Genomic DNA, 17,040 nt, shown 5'->3' with positions numbered 1-17,040 from the left:
AACCCCATGAACAGACAAATCACAGAAGACGTAAATGACCAAACAACAGAGGAAGAGATACTCATGCTCCCTGAAAAGCAAAGCTCCTCTGAGATTCACCGCAAAGGGAAGAAGTCTGACAATACTTGGTATTGGTGAGGATGTGTGGGACAAGAACCTCGGAGATTCACTGCAAAGGGAAGAAATCTGGCAATACCCAGTATTGGTGAGGATGTGGGACAAGAAACTCTAGGCTGGAAAAATTCTTGCCCGTTTCTATGGAAGTAACAGGAATATGTAGATAGCATTATTTAATAGCCAAAATTGCAAATAAGTGTCCAAAAGAAGGGAACTGGTAATGTGTTTTAACAGGATACTCACACAAAGTCAGTGAAAAAGCATGTTCCAGAAGGATGGGTACAGCACAATACTATGTGCTGAATTTACAAACATGCAAAACAACACTATATGCTTGAAGGACCCATCGAATGGGGAAGAAGAAAAAGGGCACATGAGAAAATGCTAATGCACAAACTGGATTCTTGGCTGGGGTGGAAGAGCAGGACACAACAGGGAAGGTGTGGGGGCTGTTAGCTGGTGTCCTAACATCTATTTCTTAGGCTGCAGGGAAGGCACACAGGCACTCCTATAATTCTACACACCCTGTTGTAATCTTAAGTAATCCATCATAAAAGAAGCAAGCTTATGGGAATGTATGGAGTAAAACCAATGCACTAAGAAATTCACATGTTATGAACAAAAAAACTAGATAGTGTCTCCCAGAGACAGCAGACTTAGTCTCAGAAGGCAAGTGCTATGCAGAATATCAGGCCAACCAACAAAAGCCCAAGAACAAGGAGACCCTAGAACTGGAAAAGGTGCTGGAAAAGAGACACCACATGAACAGAATGAGCCTGCGTAGGGGAGGGGAGGACGGCCAGGGAAGCCCTCTCTGGGTAAGCAGGATATCATGGAAGGGGGGCCCAAAGAAGAGCCCTCCCCAGGAGTTCATAAGCACTCCTTCCTCATCTGCTAAGCACCTCACTGCCTGGTCTCCTCTCCGGCCCACTGCTTCCCACTCACCTGGACAAAGGTCCAGAAGACATTCGCTCTCCTCTTTCCAGGGCTCATCCCCTTGCTCCAGCTGGGTGATGAGTTTGGGTTTGGAAAAGGCAATTCCTACTCACAGGGAAAGAAACCAAGGTGACCCTGGGTTAGTGGTTTAAGAGGCTATGGCAGAACTCAGAGTCAGCAGGGGAATGCAATAACCCAGAAAGCGGGTCGGGGGGGGGGGGGGGGTGGGCGGTGGCAGTACGCAAAGGCTCTCTGAGTGCTGAGAAAGGATGACTAAGGGGAGGGGGAGTCCCGGATCTAAAGTCTCCCCTGTGGTTAACTGAATACCAGTATTCCCAAATTTGAGGCAAGATCACTTTGGAGGAAGGGCCCAACCTTGGAAGAGTCCTGGCAATTCAGTGTCACATAGCTTCACCCCCACCCCGCCACACACACACCTTCACTATTTCAGCTCTACAGAATCCAAACACTCTCTAGGGATATAGGGAAAATATTGTTTTTCTTTTTGAGCCAAACGTATCATGGCTACTACATAAAATCTTAAGATGTTCACAGGCAGTCTGAGACCTGAGACAAGACATCCTTACCCAGCGACACCAAGTGGCTGTAGTTCTCCAGCATCACATCCCGATACAGGGTCCTCTGAGCAGGACTCAGTAGCCTCCACTCCTTCTGGGTGAAGGCCACAGCCACATCCCTGAAGGCCATTAATGCCTGTAACACAAACACATTCCTGCTCACCCAGAAGCAAACCACATGCACTAGTCAACCTAAGCTAAGCCACTAACTAGGGCCAAGGTAGGAAGAAAGGCTGGTGTGGGGCCCCAGGTGAGATTCAAAGCCCCTGCTTTTAACCCAAAATCTAGTGCCGTGTGTTCAAGACTATTAATCCCCTTCTCACATTGCTCATGGGTCTAGTTAGGGGGTCCTCTCTTTTCTTCTCTTGATCTTATGTCTATGAAGCTGCTATATAGTAGGTCTTGAAATCAGGTAGATCACCTTAGTCTTCTTTTTACTCTGTTGACTGTTCAAATCCACAAATGTGGTATGTCTCTCCATTTATTGTCTTCTGATTTCTTCCATCAGCATTTTGTGATTTTCGGCATACAAATCCATATGTTTTGTTAGATTGACACCTTAGAATCTCTTTAAGTGATTTTAATGGTATTTTTAATTTCAGTGACACTATGTTCATTGCTAGGATACAAAAATACAATTGTTTCTATCTTTATCTTAAATCCTACAGCCTGGCTGAACTCACTTAGTTCTAGGATTTTTTTTCCTCCTAGATTCCTTTAGATTTTCTACATAGACAAGCATGGCATCTGCATATAGGGACAGAATTATTTCTTCCTTTATAATCTATAATCTATATGCATTTTATTTCCTCTATTTTTTTGGTGCCAATTTTAAATACAGTTTTAAGACATTGTATTTTCTACTTAACAATACAGTGCTTATAAAGTGTAATGTTGTATTTCCTTTCCTTGTGCACATATTCCATATTCAAGTATCAAGAATGCCCAGTTTATTAACTATAGCAGCTCAACTTCACTGCCATGGAATTTGCTACAAATTTGGGTCCTTCAAATATTTTGTGTGAAACAATGCTAAACCTATTCTCAGGTTGGCTTAATCAACCTCTTCAATGGTGGGCCCAGAGGAGGCACCACCAGAGGGGGGAGCCCCACCACCAGGGAAGCCTCCAGGCATTCCTTCAGGCATGCCTCCTGCACTCTGGTACAGCTTTGTAATGATGGGATTGCAGACCTTCTCCAGCTCTTTCTGCTGATGTTCAAATTCTTCCTTTTCTGCAGTCTGGTTCTTATCCAGCCAGTTGATGATTTCATTACACTTATCCAGAATCTTCTGTTTGTCCTCATTATTGATTTTACTCTTTTCATCTTCAACAGTTGCTTTCATGTTGAATGCGTACGATTCAAGTGAATTCTTGGAGGACACTTTGTCTCGCTGCTTCTCATCTTCTGCTTTGTACTTCTCAGCTTCCTGGACCATGAGCTCAATGTCTTCCTTGCTCAAGCGACCTTTGTTGTTTGTGATGGTGATCTTATTCTCTTTTCCTGTACTCTTATCCACAGCAGAGACATTGAGAATGCCATTAGCATCAATATCAAAGGTAACCTCAATCTGAGGAACGCCATGGGGGGCAGGACGTATGCCTGTGAGTTCAAACTTGCCAAGTAGGTTGTTATCCTTGGTCATGGCACGCTCACCTTCATAAACCTGAATGAGCACACCAGGCTGGTTGTCAGAGTAGGTAGTGAAGGTTTGGGTCTGTTTAGTAGGAATGGTAGAATTGTGCTTGATGAGAACAGTCATGACTCCACCAGCAGTTTCAATGCCAAGAGAAAGGGGAGTGACCTCCAACAGCAGCAAATCTTGAACATTTTCAGATTTGTCTCCAGGAAGGATGGCTGCCTGGACAGCTGCACCATAAGCGACAGCTTCATCAGGGTTGATGCTCTTATTCAGTTCCTTCCCATTGAAAAAGTCTTGTAGAAGTTTCTGAATCTTGGGGATACGTGTAGAACCACCCCCCAAGACAATATCGTGGATCTGAGACTTGTCTAGCTTGGCATCCTGAAGAGCTTTCTCTACAGGGCCCAGGGTGCCACAGAACAGGTCAGTATTTAATTCTTCAAACCAGGCACGAGTAATAGAGGTATAGAAGTTGATTCCTTCATATAGAGAACCAATCTCAATACTGGCCTAGGTGCTGGAAGAAAGTGTACGCTTGGCATGCTTGCAAGAGGTACAGAGGCAACGGACTGCCTTCTTGTTCTCACTGATGTCCTTCTTATATTTGCGCTTGAACTCTGCAATAAAATGGTTTACCATTCGGTTGTCAAAGTCTTCTCCACCTAAGTGGGTGTCTCCAGCAGTAGATTTGACCTCAAAGATCCCATCTTCAATAGTGAGGATTGACACATCAAAAGTGCCACCTCCCAAGTCAAAGATCAGCACATTCCTTTCGGCTCCAACCTTTTTCTCTAAGCCATAAGCAATAGCAGCAGCAGTTGGCTGCTGTACTTTGATGATTCAAAGTACATTAAGACCAGCAATAGTTCCAGCATCTTTGGTAGCCTGACGCTGAGCATTGTTAAAATAGGCAGGTACTGTGACTACAGCATTGGTAACAGTCTTCCCAAGGTAAGCCTCTGTGATTTCCTTTATCTTTGTCAAAACCATAGAAGACACCTCCTCTGGATAGAAACTTTTGGTCTCTCCCTTGTATTCTACTTGGACCTTGGGCCTGCCAGCATCATTCACCACCATGAGGGGCCAGTGCTTCATATCAGATTGGACAACAGCATCGTCGAATCCACGCCCAATCAGGCGTTTGGCATCAAAAACTGTGTTGGTGGGGTTCGTTGCAACTTGATTCTTTGCAGCATCACCGATCAATCGTTCAGTGTCAGTAAAGGCTACATAACTTGGGGTGGTTCAGTTTCCCTGATCATTGGCAATTATTTCCACTTCCCTGTGCTAGAAGGCACCCACACAAGAGTAGGTGGTGCCAAGACCAATGCCACCGGCAGGTCCCTTAGACATAGTTGCTTCATTATGGGCCCAGCCTGGCTTTCGAAGGAAACAGCTACCTGGAGAGCAGTCAATGATCTGTTTCCTCTTGCTTTATTGCAGAACTTGTAGCACAATGAGAGTGGTGAGAGCAGACATCTTTGCCTTATTCTTAACATGAGGAGAAAAGCATTATGTCTCACAGCGTTAAGATAAGATGCCACGCCATACCCTCTATGATGGCTACTACCAAAGAAAAGGGAGAGAACAAGTTCTGGCAGTGTGGAGACATTTATGCATTTCTGATGGGAAATGTAAAATGGTGTGGTTTTTGTGGAAGAGTCCAGCAGTTCCTCAAAATGTTAAACATACCACTGACCCTGTGATTCAGCAACTCCACTCCTAGCTATCTACCCCTATATACTTGTACAGCAAAGTCCCTAACATAATGGCATTATTCACAATAGCTCAAATGGCCATCAACATAAAATGTGGTGTGTGCATACAATGGCATATGTTGAGCCTTAGAAACAAAGGAAATTCTGATACATTCAACACCAAGGATTAGCGTTGAAAACGTTAAGTGAAATATGCCAGTCTAAGAAGGACAAAAAGTGTTTGATTCCACTTACAGCAGGTAACCGAGAATGGGCAAGTCCATAAAATAAAACAGAGGTTACCAAGAGCTGGGAGGAGTGGGGAATGAGGAAGGAGTCCATGTTTAATGGACACAGTTTTAGCTTGGGAAGATGAAACAGTGCTGGAGATGGAGAATGGGAATGGTTTCACAACAGTGTGCATGTACTTAACACCACTGAACCGTGCATTTAAAAATGGTTAAGAGGCACCTGGATGGCTTGGTGGAGTGTCTGACTCTTGATTTCGGCTCAGGTCATGATCCCAGGGTCATGGGATAAAAGCCCATGTTGGGCTCCACACTGAGCGTGGAGCCTGCTTAATGCTCTCTTTCTTTCTCCCTCTGCCCCCGTCTCTAAAATAAATTTGTGAAATGGTTAAAACAGTAAATTGTTTTATATATATAGTTATATATTATTACAAATAAATATATATACAGCAGTAGACATGTATGTTTATATATATATAAGCAATAAAGAATGTTAGATATAGATATTTTTGTAGATGTTCCTACTCAAGTAGAGGAGTTCCCCTGCATTCCTTTTGTTCTAAGATTTTTTTTTCCCCACAGTGGTTATTGAATTCTGACAAATAATTGATTTTACTGCATCAACTGATATAATCATGTGGTTTTTCTTTTTTAGTCTGTTAAAATGGTGGATTACACTAAGTTTCAAATATGGAACTAGTCTTGCATGCCTAAAGTAAATTGTACTTGGTAATAGTGTGTAATTATTTTGGTGTTAACATACCTGCTTCACAGAGTGAATTGGGAAGGGTTTGTTTCTTCCTCTTCTATTTTCTGGAAGAAATCATGCAGCACTGGCACTAAGTCTTTAAAGATTTGGCAGAATTCCACAGTGAAAACATGTGGGCCTATACATTTCATTTGTAGGAATTTTTAGATTGCAAATTGAACTTCCGTAATAGTTATAGAGCTGTTCAAATTATTCCATATTGGGAAATTTTCAGTAGTTTGTGTTTTTCAAGGAAGTAGTTCATTTCATGTAAGTTGTGAAATTTGTAGGCTGGTATTCTTTTGATGGCTTCAGAGTATGTAGAGATACCCTTTTTTCATTCTTGATGTAGTAATTTGTGTCTGCTCTTGTTTTTCTTAGTCTTGCTAGAGGTTGTTTCAATGTTATTATTTTCAAAAGAACAGCCCTTTCTCTGTTTTTTTCAATTTCACTGATTTCTGCCTTTATCACTATTATTTCCTCCTATGTGTTTCTTGAGTTTATTTAGCTTTTATTTTTCTAGGTTCCTGAGATAGAAGCTTATTGATTAGAGACTTTTCCTCTTTTGTAACATACACATCCACTGCTACAGGTTTTCCTCTCAGGACTGCTTTAGTTGTACTCCACATACTTTGATACATTGTATCTTCCTCTCCATGCTCTTTTCATGGAGAATGTTTTATTTCCCCTTAAAACTTCATTTTTGATGCATGGATTACTTAGAAGTGTGTAGTTTAAATATTTTCTAAGTGTTTAGAGACTTTTCTGTCAACTTTCTCTTACTGACTTCATGTTTGATTCCATTATGGTCAGAGAACATACCTTGTGTGGTATCAATTCTTTCCATTTGTTAAGGTAAACAAATTTCTTATGTTTTATGGCCCAGGATATGCTTATCTTGGTATATGTTTTTGTGAGCATTTGAAAAGAATATGTATTCTGCTATTTGGGGGTGAAATGTTCTGTAAAGATTAGATTCTATTGGTTGATGGTGTTGACAAGCTCTTCCTGATTTGGGGTTTAGATTTTCCACCATTGAGAGAAGGGTGTTGACGTCTCCACTTGTTGATTTGTCTATTTCCTCTTCACATGTTGTGAAACTGTATGTGAGACACACATATTCAGGATCACTGTCTTCCTGTAATTGATCACCCTCTGTGTCTGGTAACTTTCCTTGCTCAGAAGCCTACCTTATTCATTTAGTATAGCCACTCCTTTCCTTTGATTAATGTTTGCATGTTTCTTTTTATCCTTTTAACTTGCCTAAGCTATAATATTTGAAGCTTCATTTAGGCAGCACATTGGGTTTACTGTGGCTTCTTTTTTTCTTACTCTGTTATGCCAATTTCTCTCTTTTGGTTGGTGTATTTAGACCATTTTGTTTGTTCTTTTTGCTTGGTTTTCTTTTTACTGACTTCTTTTGGGTTATTTGGACCTTTTTCTTTTTCCTTTTTAGAATTCTATTTTGAAATATCCAGCGCTTTCTGTGTATCTCTTTGTATATAGCATTTTTAGTGGTTACTCTGGGAGCTCCATTACATATGCATAACTAATCAGTCTACTGGTATCTTCATTTTGCGAGTTTGAATGAAGTATAGAAGCTTTATCTCCCATTACATCCTTTTGCCCTTACTGTAATTTTAAGTGTTTCCTCTCTATATATTTAGAATCATAGCAGAATGTGTAATAATTTTTGCTTCAACCATCAAAATTAGTTCAGAAAATCCATGTGTAAGAGGAGTGCCTACTATATTTACCCATATTTTTCCTGTGTTTTCTTTCTTCCTGATTGTGTCAGGGGTTCCCAAGACCACCCCCAGGTTTGATGTTCACTAGGACTCACAAGACTCACATGGTTGCACACTTGGCTATGATTATAACAAAGGGATACAAAGCAAAATCAGCAAAGGGAAACCATACAAGAGACAAAGTGCAAAGGAAACCAGGAACAAGCTTCCAAAACTCCACTCCCAGTGGAGTCACACACGACCCACTTAAATCCTCCACCAATGGCTGTGACAACATGTGTTAAACGTTATCTAATGAGGAAGCTCATTAAAGGCTCAGTGCCCAGCTTTTTTAGTGGGGGCTAGTCACACAGGCACATTCAACATAACCCTACAGTTTGCATAGTTTTAGGCACAGTGAGCCATTCTTATCAGTTCTGGGAATGGTGCCAACCCTCTAGAAATGCAAGATCCCAATGCCAGCCAAAGGATAATCTTGCAAGCAGGATTTCCTAACAATAGCAGTCTCAGGCCTATTATGTTAACTCCTTACTGCACACAGATGTTCCAAGGTTCCCTCTTTTATTGTTTCCTTTTTGCTTATAAAATTGCCTCTATCCGCTCTCCTAGGGACAAATTCTCAGTTTCCCTCCATTTGAGAATGTCCTGCGTTTCCCTTCAATTCCTGAAAGATATTGTCATGTGGTACAGGATTTGGGGTTGACAGTTTCTTTCAGCACCTGAAGAACATCACACCCCTTCCATCTAACCTCTGTGGTTTCTGGTAAGACATCCACTACCATTCCAATAGTTTTCCCTATAAGAAAATGTGTTGTTTTTCATTGGCCACTTTCAAGATGTTTCCTTCATTTTTAGGTTATGGAGATAAACTGTAATGGGATTTGACATGGATTTCAGTGGGCTTATCATGTTTGACATACATTCAAGCTCTTTGAATCTTTAGGTTTCCATCTCTTGCCAAATTTGGGAAGTTTTAAGCCATTAGCTCTTCTAATACTGCCTACCTTTACTACTTGCAGAACTACAGTGACACAAATGGTATTTTGTTATACTCCCATAGTTTTAGAGGCTCTCTTCATAACTTTTTTCCCAGTATAATTTCTATTGTTCTGTGTTCCAGTTCAGTGATTTGTTACCTCTAATGTGCTAGTAAGCCATCTACTAACCATTTTCTTTCAGGTATGTATTTTTCAGTTCTGAAATCTCTACATATGTATTCATTATATCTACTTCTTCAGAGACTTTCTAATTTTTCATTTATCTTGTGTTCTTTTAGCATAGGTATCTAGTTGTCCAAGCACCATGTGTACAGACTGTCCTTTTCCAACTGTAGGGACTTGGTACCCTTGTCAAAAATCAATTGACCATATATGTGAGGGTTTTTCCTCAGGCTTAGTTCTGTTCCATTGATCTATATGTTTATCCTTATGTCAGTAGCAAACCGATTTTGCCACTGTTTGTAGCTTGGTACGGAGTACTGAAATCAGACAGTGTGGTTCCTCCATACTTTTTGTTTTGCAAGACTCAAGGGTCTTGTGATGTTCCAAATGAATTTTAGGATAGTTTTTTCTATTTCTGTAAAAATAACCACACACACAAATGGAATTTTGAGGGAGATTGCTTTGAATCTATAGATCACTTTGGGTAGTACTGTCATCTTAGCAATATTAAGTCTCCCAGTCCATAAGTATGGGAAGTCTTTTCATATACTTTGGTTTTCTTTAATTTCAGCCATATTCTTTGGGTGTCAGTGAACAAGTCTTTTGCCTCCTTGGTTAAATTTATTGCCGAGTACTTTATTCTTTTGGATTCTGCTATAAATTGGAATTTTATTAGAATGTATTCTTTGGAATTTTATTTTATTGGAACTTAAAAAATATATACTTCCTGTTCGGATAGTTCATTGAAAGCATATGGAAATAAAACTGACTTTTTGCATGTTGATTTTGTATCCTGCAACTTTGCTAAATTCATTTATTAGCTCTGACATTTTTTTCACGTGTATGGATTCTAATGTTTTATGGATATGAGAGAGTGGCTCCAGTGAAGGTATCATTTTACTTCTTTTACAATTCCTTTTCTTTTTTCTGTGTAATCATTCAGGCTAGAACTGTCAGTACTGTGTTGAACAGAAGTGGCAAAAGCTGGCATCCTTATCTCATTCATGTTCTTCAGAAAAAAAGGCATTCAGTCTTTCGTCACTAAATATGATGTCAGTGTGAATTTTTCATATGTGGCCTTAATCATGTTGAGGAAGTTCCCTTCTATTCCTAGTTTACTGAATGTTTTTTTTTTTTGTGTGTGAAAGTATGTTCAGTTTTGTCATTCGCTTTTTGTGCCTCAGTTGAGATCATGTGGCTTTTATCATACATTCTCTTAATGTGATGTATTACAGAATTGATTTTTTTTTTAATTTTTTTAATGTTTACTTATTTTCGAGACAGAGACAGAGCACGAACGAGGGAGGGTCAGAGAGAGAAGGAGACACAGAATCCGAAGCAGGCTCCAGGCTCTGAGCTGTCAGCACAGAGCCCAACGCGGGGCTCGAACTCACGGACTGTGAGATCATGACCTAAGCCGAAGTCGGACGCTCAACCGACTGAGCCACCCAGGCGCCCCTACAGAGTTGATTTTAACAGGTTGAAACATTCTTGCATTCTGGGAGTAAACCTCACTTGCTCAAGAGGTACAATACTTTTTTTTTATTAAAATTTTTTTTAACGTTTTATTTATTTTTGAGACAGGGAGAGACAGGCATGAACAGGGGAGAGTCAGAGGGAGGGAGACACAGAGTCTGAAACAGGCTCCAGGCTCTGAGCTGTCAGCACAGAGCCCGATGCAGGGCTCGAACTCACAGACCAGCCGAAGTCAGACACCCAAACGACTGAGCCACCCAGGCACCCCAGAGGTACAATACTTTTAATACGCTGCTGAATTAGTTTTGTGCATATTTTGGCAAGGATTTTTGCAATTGCTCATAAGAGATATTAGCCTGTAGTTTTCTTTTCTCATAGTGTCTTTGTCTAAGACTTCTGGTATCAGAGTAATGTTGTCCTCATAGAATGAGTTAGGAAGTGTCCTCTTCAATATTTTGGAATAATTGGAGAAACATTTTGTTAATTCTTTATATGTTTGGTAGAGTTAACGAGTAAAGCCATCTTTACTTGGTTGTGAGCTTTTCTCTGTTGGGAGGTTTTTTATTATTATTGATTTAATATCTTCACTATTTCTAGGTCTTTTCAGAATTTCTATTCTCTCCTGAGGTTTGGATAGATGGTGCATTTCTAGAAAGGTATCCATTTCACCTTGGGTAGCCAATTTATTGGCATACAGCTATTCCCTTGTATAAGTATTTACTTGTAACACTTCTTAAAAAAATTAACAGTAATGTCTCCAATTTCATTTCTGATTTTAGTAACTTGGGGGGTTTGGTTAGTCTAGATAAAGGTTTGTCAATTTTATCTTTTTCAGGAACCAGCTTTAAGTTTTGTTGCTTTCTCTATCATTTTTTCTGTGCTCTATTTTATCTCATCTTTCCTCTTTTATTATTTGCTTCCTTCTTCTAGTTTGGGTTTAGTCTGCTCTTCTTAAATTGTATAATTAGGTTGCAGATTTGAGATCTACTGTTTACATGATGCACCTACAGCTATAAAATTCCCTCTATGCATTGCTTTTTCTGCATTCCTTAAGTTTTAGTATGTCAAGTTTTCACTTCCATTGTCTCAGTGTATTTTCTACTTTCTCTTGTGATTTTTCTTCTTTGATACAAAGGTTTGAGTGTGCTATTCAATTTCCACATATCTGTGAATTTTCCAGAGTTCTTTCTGCTGTTCATTTCTAGTTTCATTCCACTGTGATCAGAAGTTACTTTGCATGATTTCAGTAATTTCAAATTCATTAAGACTTACCTTGTGGCCTAATGACCTATCCTTTCAGGTACAATTAAGTTAAATATATATTTTGCTGTTGTTGGATAGATGGTGTGTGTGTGTGTGTGTGTGTATTAGTGCAGTTCAAGTTGTATATTGCCTTTGATCTCCTGTCTGGCTGCTCTGTTATAGAAAGTTGGTTACTGAACTACACCCATTATTGTAGAACTAGTTTTCTCTTCAATTCTGCCCATTTTTACTCCGTATATTTTGGGACTGTACTATTAGGTAGTTATATAATTGTTATATCCTCTCTTCATAGTGAACCTTTTATCAACATATGATATCCTTCTTAATCTTTTGTAACTTTCTTTTTAAATTGAAGTATAATTGACATACAATTTCCCGTTAGTTTCTGGTGTATATCATAGTGTTTCCCTCTGCTATACATTGTATCCTCATGAATTATTTATAATTAGAAACTTCTTAATCCCCTTCTCCTTTTTGGCCTACTCTCAATCCCTCCCCACTCTGGTGACCAATAGTTTTGTCTATCTGTGAGCCTGTTTCCATTCTGGTGTATTTTTTAGACTCCACATATAAGTGAAATTGTACCGTATTAGTCTTTCTCTAATTTATTTCACTTGGCATAATACCTCTAGGTCCATTCATGTTGCCACAGACAGCAAGCTCATTCTTCTTTTATGGCTAAGTGATATTCCCGAATGTGTGCGTAAACAACTTCTTTATCCACTCATCTGTTGCTGGGCACTTAAGTTGCTTCTGTATCTTAGCTTTTATAAATAATGGTAATGCATATATCCCTTTGAATGGGTGTTTTTGTTTTATATGGATAAATACCTAGAAGTGGAATTCATGGATCATACAGTAGTTCTATTTTTACATTTCTGAGGAGTCTCCATACTGTTTTCCACAGTGGCTGCACCAGTTTTTATTCCCACCAACAGTGCATGAGGGTTCCCTTTTCTCCACATCCTTACCAACATTTGTTATTGTCTTTTTGATAAAAGCCAGTTAGACTGGTGTGAGGTAGTATCTCCTTATGGTTTTGATTTGCATTTCCATGATGATTACAGATGCTGAACATGTTTCCAGATGTCTATTGACCATCGGTATGTCTTCTTTAAAAAAATGTCTATTCAAGTCCTCTGCCCATTTTGAATCAGGCTGTTTGTTTTTTGTTTCCTGGGTTGTTTTGTTTTGTTATTTTTTTGTTTGTTTGTTTTGAGAGCGAGCACGCAAGCAAGGGAGAGGGACAGAAGGAGAGAGACTGAGAATCTTAAGCAGGCTCCACACTTAGCATGGAGCCTGATGCAGGGCTCAATCCTGGAATCATGACCTGAGCCAAAATCAAGAGTCAGACACTCAACCAACTGAGCCACCCAGGCACCCGTTTGTTTTTTGAGTACTAAGGTGTGTACACTCTTTATATTTTTTGGTTATTAACCACTTCTAGGATGTAGGATTTGTAAATATCTTCTCCCATTCAGTAGAATGCTTTTTCATTTTGTTGATGGTTTCCTTTGCTGTGCAGAAGCTTGTCAGTTTGTCATAATCCCATCTTTTAATTTTAGCTGTTGCTGCCCTTGCCTGAGGAGAATGGTTCAAAAAAATATTGCGAAAACCAATGTCAAAAAGCTTACTGCTCACATTTCCTTTTTTATGTTTTATGGTTTTGGGTCTTACATTCAAGTCCTTAATTCATTTTGACTTGGTTTTTGTATATAGTGTAAGATAGCAGTCCAGTTTCATTTCTACGCATGTAGCTGCCCAGTGTTTTCAACACTATTTACTGAAGAGACTTTTTCACACTGTATAATCTTGCCTCCTTTATCACAGATTGACTGTATATGCATGGGTTTATTTCTGGGCTCTCTATTCCATTGATCCAGGAGTCTGTTTTCATTAACCTTCTTTTGATTTAAAATCTAGTTTGTCTCATAATACAGCCTTTTTTTTTTGTATGGAATACAAAATCTTTTGCAATATTTTTTTTCCATCCTTTTACTTTCAACCTCATTCTTTATAGTAACTCTCTTGTAGGAAGCATATACATAGATCTTGGTTTCTTAATCCAGTCTACTAATCTGGACCTTTTAATTGGGAAGTTTATTCCATTTGTATTTAATATGAATACTGAAAAGTACTTACTTATACCATTTAGTTGTTTGTTGTCTGTGTCTTTTGTTCCTCCATTCTTGCCTTTTTTTATATTTACTGATTTTTTTTGTAGTGTCACACTTTTATTTCTTTCTTCTCTTTTCAGTTTTTCTTTTAGTATTTTCTTAGTGTTTACCTTGTGGATTAAAATTAACATAGTAAACTTGTAAAAATCCACTTAGTTTCAGTAGTATATAGTCTGTTTCTATACTTTTTAATCCCTCTCCTACTTTTGTAATTGTCACAGATTGCATTGTTATACACTATAACCATTGACATAGATTTATAATTTTCTTGTCTGTTTGCCTTAAATCATACAGGAAAAGCAGAAGTTATAAACCAATAAAAAGTACAATATTGGCTTTTTTAATGTTTATTTTTTAGAGAGAGTGTGTGCACAAGCGGGGAGGGGCAGAAAGAGGGGGACAAAGGATCTGAAGCAGGCTCCACACCGAAAGCAGAGAACCTGATGCAGGGCTCAAATTCATGAACTGTGAGATCATGACTTGAGCCAAAGGTTGGATACTTATTAACTCACTGACCCACCCAGGCGCCTGCAATAGTGCCTTTTATATTTGCCTATGACGTTACCTTTTCTAGCGTTCACTTTTCTTTCTTATGGTTTAGAACCACTGCCGTGTCCTTTCATTTCAGCCTGAAGCATTTTTTGTTTTTATTTTTTTTTAATATTTGTTTATTTTTGAGAGAGACAAATACAGAAGGCTAGTGGGTTAGGGTCAGAGAGAGAAGAGGCACAGAATCCGAAGCAGGCTCCAGGTTCTGAGCTGTCAGCAGAGCCTGATGCGGGGCTTGAACCCACAAGCTGTGAGATCATGACCTGAGCCAAAGTTGGACGCTCAACTGGCTGAGCCACCCAGGTGCCCCCTGAAGCATTTTTTGTAGAGCAGGTCTACTGTTAATGAGCTCTCTCAGGTTTTGTTTTTTGTTTTCGTTTTTTTAAGTCTGCAAACCTCCTAATTTCTCCCTCATTCTTGAAGGATATTTTGCTGGATATAGAAATCTTAGCTGGGACGCCTGGGTGGCTCAGTCAGTTAAGCGTCCAACTTCAGCTCAGGTCACGATCTCACGGTTCATGGGTTCGAGCCCCGCGTTGGGCTCTGTGCTGACAGCTTGGAGCCTGGAGCCTGCTTCGGATTCTGTGTCTCCCTCCCTCTCTGACCCTCCCCCATTCGCTGTCTCTCAATAATGAATAAATGTTAAAAATTTTTTTTAAAAAATCTTAGCTGACAGTCTTTCTTCCAAGACCTTAAATATGTCATCCCACTTACTGGTGGTCTCCATGGTTTCTGATGAGAAATCAGATCTTATTGAGGATCCCTTGTAGGTAACAAATAACTTCTTGCTGCTTTCAAAATTCTGTGTGTATGGGTTTTGAGAATTTGACTATAATGTGTCTGGGTATGGATTTTTTGGAGTTTATCGTGCTTGGTGTTTACTAAGCTTCTTGGATGTAAATATTTATGGATTTTTTTTTTAATCAAATTTGGGGAATTTCTGGACATGATTCCTGAAAACTTTCCCCGTCCTTTCCCTCTGCAAGCGTATGCAAGTACATCTGTTGGTGTCTCACAGGTCTCTCAAGTTCTGTGCATTTTTCATTATTTTCTTTCTGCTCCTTGGAGTACATAATCTCAGTTGAACTATTTGCAAGTCAGTGTCTCTATTTTGCCTATTTAAATAAGCTGTTAAACCCCCTAACAAATTTTTCACTTCAGTTTTTGTACTTTGCAGCTCCAAAAGTTCTGTATGGCTTTTTATACTTTCTCTATCTGTTCAAACATTGTTCACCTAGTTCTTTTAGTTCAGTGTTCATGGTTTCCTTTAGCTTTTTGTGTATATTTAAACAGTGCAGGTAGTTTAAAATGCTGTAGCACTCTCCTGCCATAAATTAAGAGCTGCTTCACCAAATTTTCCACTTTTGACTAGGTTCCAAAGTTCGACAAAAGTTAATTCTGGCAGATTTTAGCAGCTCATTAGTTGCTTTGGGGAAGGCACAGAACCTCATACTTCCCTTACTCTGACATTTTGATGTCACAGTGTTTCTAACTGTATGATCCCATTTATACAAAGTATCCACAACAGTTAAATCCATAGAAACACAAAGCAGGTTAGTGGTTGTCAGTATCTGGGGAGGAGCAAAGGAAGAGTAATTGCTTAATGACTCCTTGGTTGCACAACACTGAATGTCCTAAATGCCACTGAATTGTACATTTAACGAAATTTTTTTATTTTTATTTTCTAGAGAGTGCACATGTAAGTCGGGGAGAGAAGCAGAGGGAGAGAGAAAAGGTGAGGTGGGGGGAGAATCCCAAGCAGCCTCCATGCCCAGTATGGAGCCTGACATAGGGCTTGATCCCACAACCCCGGGATCATGACCCAAACCAAAATTAACAGTCAGATGCTCAACCGAGCCACCCAGGCACCCCTGAACATTTCTAAATTGTTAATTTTATGTTATGTGAATTGCACATCAATAAAATTTTTTAAAGTCACTTTCAAGGAGGAGATCTGTTTCGAAGGGCACTTTCCATATCCTAGTAGATGGCTCAGAAGAGTAGTTTCAACAAACTGGAACAGAGACTGCTTACATGATTCTCACCATCCTATATACAATCACTGAGTTTCCTCAGAATCTCCCTTACACTTGCTGGCGTCAACACTCTCACGTGGAATTAAGCCCTGTGTGGGCTTAGCACATAAAAGCTTCCTCCATGTCACTTGTAGCTATGGGCTTTCTCCCCCTATCAATTCTGACATTGAACAAATCCAGACAGTCACATTGACTGTATTTACAGGGTTCTCTTCACCCCTCTGTATTTTCACTTATGGACTACTGTGAAGTCATAAATTTTTACTAAAGGCTTTTCCACATTCATGACATTTATCGGGTGCTATGGAGTGAACTATGTCCTTCTAAAATTGGTATGTTGAAGCCTTAACCCCTAATGGAGACAAGAGCCTCCAAGGAAGTCAGGTTACATGAAGTCATAAAGGTAGGACTCTGGTACAGTCGGGCTGGCACATAAGAGACCACAGCTCCCTGTCTCTCTGTCTCTCCATGTGAACACACAGCAAGAAGACAGCCGTCTGCAAGCCAGGAAGAGAGACCTCACAAGGAACCGAATCAGCCAGCACCTTGATTTTAGACTTCCCAGCCTCAAAAACTGTGGATAATAAATTTGTTATTTAAGCCACCCAGTTTATAGTACTTGTTAAGGCACACTTCTCAAACCAATACAGATTTTGGTATTGAGA

The 17,040-nt window shown here is 39.5% G+C and overlaps 1 protein-coding gene and 1 pseudogene across 5 annotated transcripts in view; both read right to left on the bottom strand.

The window, feature by feature from the left end:
- The window catches only part of ZNF169 (zinc finger protein 169), a 58,563-nt gene that overhangs the window by 13,757 nt on the left and 27,766 nt on the right, over positions 1-17,040 (bottom strand). For 3 of the 5 annotated variants that reach the window (XM_042963348.1, XM_007097326.3, XM_042963350.1), the window contains 2 exons: positions 1,641-1,767; positions 1,063-1,158 (listed from right to left, as the gene is read on the bottom strand). In XM_042963348.1, the coding sequence (XP_042819282.1) occupies positions 1,063-1,158; positions 1,641-1,767 (223 nt within the window). Of the gene's footprint in view, positions 1-1,062; positions 1,159-1,640; positions 1,768-13,755; positions 13,901-17,040 lie in introns of all 5 variants that reach the window. The other 2 variants (XM_042963352.1, XM_042963351.1) reach the window with 2 other exon arrangements.
- On the bottom strand, positions 2,467-4,776 carry LOC102971094 (annotated as a pseudogene).

This window comes from Panthera tigris, chromosome D4, assembly GCF_018350195.1.
Source record: "Panthera tigris isolate Pti1 chromosome D4, P.tigris_Pti1_mat1.1, whole genome shotgun sequence".
Taxonomy (NCBI): Eukaryota; Metazoa; Chordata; class Mammalia; order Carnivora; family Felidae; genus Panthera; species Panthera tigris.
This window is presented reverse-complemented; position numbering and strand designations above follow the sequence as displayed.